Source organism: Heteronotia binoei, chromosome 21, assembly GCF_032191835.1.
Source record: "Heteronotia binoei isolate CCM8104 ecotype False Entrance Well chromosome 21, APGP_CSIRO_Hbin_v1, whole genome shotgun sequence".
Lineage (NCBI taxonomy): Eukaryota > Metazoa > Chordata > Lepidosauria > Squamata > Gekkonidae > Heteronotia > Heteronotia binoei.
Window position 1 is genome coordinate 84,536,589 of NC_083243.1, and position 6,102 is coordinate 84,542,690.

At 43.9% G+C, this 6,102-nt stretch overlaps 1 protein-coding gene across 2 annotated transcripts in view; it reads left to right on the forward strand.

The window, feature by feature from the left end:
* The window catches only part of ZFYVE1 (zinc finger FYVE-type containing 1), a 38,557-nt gene extending 33,821 nt beyond the window's left edge, over window positions 1-4,736 (forward strand). For both annotated transcript variants that reach the window (XM_060261962.1, XM_060261963.1), the window contains exon 12: window positions 1,957-4,736. In XM_060261962.1, the coding sequence (XP_060117945.1) occupies window positions 1,957-2,189 (233 nt within the window). In that variant the 3' untranslated portion in view covers window positions 2,190-4,736. The remainder of the gene's footprint in view (window positions 1-1,956) is intronic.
* Window positions 4,737-6,102: the final 1,366 nt, after the last annotated feature.

A 6,102-nucleotide genomic window follows, 5' to 3' on the forward strand; every position in this document is an offset into this window, starting at 1 on the left:
AGGCAGTTAGTGAAACTGAGGCTCCGGGCCTGTCTTCAGATTGTGTTCTGGATGGCTTTGGTCCTCTCAGCCTGGAGGAAGTTGACAGGATTCTCTTATCTGCACGCCCAACAACCTGCAATTTGGACCCTTGCCCCTCCTGGCTTATTAAATCTTGCCAGAGGGAGCTTAGATATCCTGTACGGGATATCATAAATAGATCCCTGATGGAAGGGCATTTTCCAACGCTGCTCAAAGAGGCAGTGGTCCGCCCCCTGTTGAAAAAATCAACCTTAGACCCGGCCCAATTGGCGCATTATCGGCCGGTCTCAAACTTGCCCTTTTTGGGCAAGCTTATCGAGAGGGCAGTGGCGATGCAGTTACAGACTTTCCTGGAGGATGCTTCCGTCCTTGACCCACTCCAGTCCGGCTTTCGCCCGGGTCATGGGACGGAGATGGTGTTGGTCGCCCTGGTGGATGACCTGCAACGGCATCTGGATCGGGGCGGCTCGGCGGTGCTGATGTTGTTGGATCTGTCGGCTGCGTTTGACACAGTCGACCATCAGTTACTGACCCGCCGCCTCGCCGACGCGGGGATTTAGGGGTTAGCTTTACAGTGGCTTTCCTCTTTCCTCGAAGGTTGGGGACAAAGGGTCGCGATTGGGGGTGAACTATCCCGGAGGCGCACGCTTGATTGCGGAGTGCCTCAGGGGGTGGTTCTCTCCCCGATGTTATTTAACATCTATATGCGTCCCCTTGCCCAGATTGCCCGAAGGTATGGGCTGGGTTGTCACCAGTACGCTGATGACACCCAGCTCTATCTACTTATGGACCGCCGACCGGTCTCCGCCCCAGAAAATCTAGACCGGGCACTACAGGAAGTGGCTGGATGGCTCAGACTGAGCGGGCTGAAGCTAAATCCAGCTAAGACAGAGGTCCTTTGCTTGGGTCGTTGGGGCCCGGGGAGGGAAGTCCCCCTTCCAGCTTTTGAGGGTGCGCCGCTGACGGCGGCGGACAGGGTCAAAAGCCTGGGGGTACTATTGGAGTCCTCCTTAACGATGGAGGCTCAGATAGCAGCCACTGCCAAGTCCGCTTTTTTCATCTTAGGCGGGCAAGGCAGTTGGCCCCTTTCCTGGAGCGCGACGATCTAGCAACAGTGATCCATGCCACAGTCACCTCGAGGTTGGACTACTGCAATGCTCTCTACATGGGGCTGCCTTTGTGCTGAACCCGAAGGCTACAGCTAGTGCAGAATGCCGCAGCCCGGCTGTTGTTAGGACTCCCAAGAAGGGAGCACATCCGGCCAAGGCTCCGGGATCTGCACTGGCTGCCAATAGCTTACCGAGTCCGGTACAAGGTGCTGGTTATTACCTTTAAAGCCCTATATGGCCTAGGACCTGCCTACCTGAAGGACCGTCTCTCCCCACATGTGCCCCAGAGAGTACTGAGATCGGGAACTCGAAATCTCCTAGTTATCCCCGGGCCAAAAGAAGCCCACTTAAAATCCACCAGGGACTGGGCCTTTTCTGTGGCGCCCCCCTCCTGGTGGAACCAGTTGCCGGAGGAGGTGAGGGCCCTGCGGGACCTTGCTCAGTTCCGCAGGGCCTGTAAGACAACCCTCTTCCGGCTGGCCTATGACTAGCTGATACAAGAAATCCAGGTGTAGTTATATTAGAGGTTGCTGTCCCTAATGTTTTAAATGTTTTAAATGTCTTATAATTTTAAATATTTTATAATTTTAAATGTATTAATTAATTTTAACTGTTTTATGTTTAAATGTTATTATGTGGAATTCTATGCTGTGAGCCGCCCTGAGCCACTTGTTGGGAAGGGCGGGATATAAATTAATAAATAATAATAATAATTTTAATCTGTCTCTTTAGTAGGGTATTGGAAAAGGGAGAGATGGGTTTTGTAGTCCTTGTTCTTTTTTGTTAATAATGGTCACAGCATGGTGGATTTTTTATAACTCTGCAGGGCTTGTGAAGGATGCTGCCAGACCTGCTTACTGGGTGCCTGACCATGAAATCTTACACTGCCACAACTGCCGGAAGGAATTCAACGTCAAGCTCTCCAAACACCACTGCCGTGCTTGTGGCCAGGGTTTCTGTGACGAGTGCTCCCATGAGCGCAGAGCAGTCCCCTCCCGTGGCTGGGACCATCCTGTCAGAGTCTGCTTTAATTGCAATAAAAAGCCTGGTGACCTTTAACCCCAGCTTCCTCTCTGGTCCTCCATAACACCTTAGCTTCTCAGGGTTAGAAAAACAAAACAATGACCAACAAAGAACAGTTTTTTAACCTTTTACAGTCAGAGTGCATGTTGATGAACTCTGGCCTCTTTTCATGTGCTGTTTTCAATAAGATTGCTGAATAGCTCAGTTGAACAGGTCCAACACGGCTTGTTTTCAAATTGATTTGAAAGTTGAAGGTGGGTGAGTGTGGAGAAGCTTGCAGTAAAATGAGGAATCCCAAATCCAGTGTATTATATACCAGTTAAAAGTATGTATCTCTATATCTATTATATAATTTAGTATGCTGAGAATGCAGCTGGCTGATGAAGCATTGATTATTTACAGTTAAATGAAGAAAGGTGAATGGAACTATTTTATGAAGTGTAATGGGTCAAACACCTAGCCTCTTGAGTGCCTTTGAAATTCTTTGTGTGAAGCATTGTGTTTCTCACAGTTCATATTGTGAAAAGTGAGGTGGTCCCTGCTTTTGAATAGGAGTCCCAGGCCTTGTCCCCTTGCAGTTTCATCACTCATATTTGTTTTACTCCAGCCTGCTTTTGGATGGTTCCATCTAGCTGGAATTGCCATTTTTTTCCAGTTTTAACAGACAGTCCAGACAAGATCATGGGCAACCTGTTGCATTCTTGTACCTTCAGTCTTATTTTTCTGTCTTTTTAAGACCTTGGGTTTGGCAATTTTTTAAACTTAAAATGCTGTTCAAAAGGGACAAAGAAAGTATTACTGCAGTTTCTTAGTGCTACTGTCCCTTCTCCTTCCAGCTTAATTGGCTACTTCCAATTTCTCTCGGCATTCATAAGTCTATTATAACATATCAGTTCATCTTTCAGAGAGGAGGATGTGACAGATACTTTTCAATTTGTAGTCAAAAGTCATTACTAATTTTTTAGTATTTTTATTGTTTTAATAGTCCAATTTATGCCGAAGGTAAAGCAAATATTATAAGCAATGACGATTGGCTACAAAGAGAAAAGTAGTATTTAACCCCTCTCCTTCCCAAGTAGGGACTACTTGATGAGTAACTATTTTAAAAAAACTGGCTAGCTCCAAAGAGAAGGAAGAAATTAATTAGGCTGAAAATAAAGGAGAATTGTAGGGAGAAGTGGAACTTTTGCTGAAGGGGGCTATGTAGTAGGAAATTACCTGTAGAATGGTTTGTTTTTTAAATAGGGAACCCATCACTAAATATTAAGTGCCATATGGAACCACTGTTTCAAATTTGTGTGCAGCTGAATGCAGCAGATGTGTTCAACTGTGCAAGTCCTAGTGTAGAACAATATTTTTCTGTTTCTAGGGCTTTACCATTCAAAGCAGCCAGAGTAACAAAGAGGACTGCTCCCTCACTTTCTTTCTTTGAAGTTATACAGGTCTTGTTTAAAGTCTGTGCAGCTGCAGAACAGATTATAGTTTTTAAGGTCTTGGAAGGGCACTGCACTAAATTTAGTGGGAATTGAATCAAAATCAACTGATGAGTCACAAAACCTAAAGCTGGTGTACCAGCAGCTTAGTTCAGTTGCACTTTGGGGTGGTAAGGCCTGATATTTCATGCTCACATTTCTATATATTTGATAGACTCTACTTTCTTTATTGACTCTCCAGGCTTAATGGCAAAGGTAAGTATTGGATGAGCTTCCATACCCTGCAGTTTAGTGTTTGCTTAGCAATCTTGGACACTAGTTTTCTTTAAACAGTCTTACGTATATATTCTTAAAGGGATCTGTGTGAATCAAACCAATCTGAAAACAGCAATCTCTGAATGAGTTTAAGAGTGGGTGATACTGGGACAACATTATTTTCAACAAGCCCTGCATTGAACCACTGAGGGAATGATCAAACTACTGAGTGAAACTGTAGTGTTCAACTTTTCTGTGGATCTTGGCTACTGCAATAACAAACAAGATACCATCAGACTGAAGAACAAAGCCTTTCCTCCTGTTAGCTCCTATGAGTATGGCACATTCCCCTGGTGGAGATCTGTCTTCACTCATCATTACTGGAGTTTGGCATGATATCCTGGCACTCTTTCTCCCACTTATAGAATATATCATTGTATACCTTGATTAATTAAACCCTATTTTAGGACTGTATTATTAAATTAAGTGATATAAAGGACTGTCCCTTCTGAACAAGTGTGCTGACTTCAATGTAACTAATCTTTTTTCTGCCTATGGAAAGAAGTGGCAGTTTTCGGCTTGCATGCCAAAACAGAACTGGATTATGTAGTAGTAAATTCCTGCTATCTAATCTCCACAGTGAGGAATATGTATTTTGTAACTAGAAACTGACAATTTTTTTTCAAGGAATAGATATGGAATTAAAAGTCTTGTAGAGATTTTTTTTCAATTTAGGTACTGCACTTTTAAGTGTTTATTTTTGACTATATTGTGGAAATACAATTGGAATCTGTAGTCCATGCTGTGTGTTCTCCATGCATGTAGCTATTCTACCATGTTATTGCACATACAGAAACCATCCCTGACATTCCTTGTATAAAATCTTCACTTGTAAGCTTGTGTCCTTGACTTGTCTGATTCTTTCCTGCTACCCTGAGAACCTACTTCATTCCTCTTGAGATATAAATTTCTACATTGGCTGTGTGGTCCTTAGGTTACTAGGCAGAAAGTTAATTGCCAGGACCTGCAAGGTAGCATTTTTCAGTATTGCTATTGGTTCCACGTGCAGGGACAGCTAGACAGGCACAATAGGAGTTTCAATGTGTGGCTGAGACAGAGGTGCTGGGAAGAAAGACACTAGGGACCTTTTCTGGGACCAGCTGAACCTGAACTAAAGATAGCCTTTACTTAAACCTAAAGGGAACCAGGCTTCTGGTGCCTAATATCAAAAAGGTGGCACAGCCACTTTTAAACTAATGCCTGAGGGGAAGCCAGCAGGAGCTGGGTTGCTTAGTTCAATTGAGGTAACTAGAGATGAAGTTCTGACTACTCACTCTCTCTGCATGTGGCGTGCCCTCAAGTTGCAGCTGACTTATGGTGACCCTTGTAGGCTTTTCAAGGCAAGAGATGAACAGAGGTCGTTTGCCATTGCCTGCCTCTAAGTAGAAACCTTGTACTTCCCATCCAAACATTAACTAGGGCTGGCCCTGCTGAGCTTGAGATCTGATGAGATCAGCAACCCTGGGCCATCCAAGATTGCTAGTCCTAATACATCTCCAGGTCCAGATAGCATACACCTGTGGGTTCTTAAGGAATGCTAATAAGAACCTGTTGATCCAGCAGCTTGCCACTGAAATTGACTGCCATGGCAAGGGGCTGGAAAGTGGTAAATGTCATACCGTTTTTAAAAAGGGATCCAGGGAATTAGAAGTCAGGCTAACATCTATTCCAGTGAATGAGTAAAAACTGTTATTAGAGATACAATTATTAAGCATATCTTGCTGAGAGAAAATCAGCATAGGTTCTGCAAAAGAAAGTCCTGTCTCAGCAACCTTCTGGAATTCTTTGAGCAGGTTTGACAAGCACATAGATAAGGATGATCTAGTAGACATGATATAAAATCAGAGTTGGAAGGGATCTCCAGGTCCATCTAGTCCAACCTCTATACAATTCAGGCATATACTTAGTACTCCGCAAGGCTTTTTAAAAGGTATCTCATGAAAGACTCTAGAGTAAGCTTAGTAGTCATGGAATAAGTGGACAGTTCCTTTTATGGACTGAAAATTGGATGAACAGCAGGAAGTAGTAGAAATAAAAGGGCAGTTCTCACAATGAAGGGAAGTGAGTCAGTCTTAGGACCAGTGCTATTTAACTTATTGGTATGTGATCTGGAATTGGGGATGAGCAATATAGTGGCTGAGTTTGCAAATGATACGAAATTATTGCACAGTGAAAACCAAGGCAAACTGTAAAGATCTACA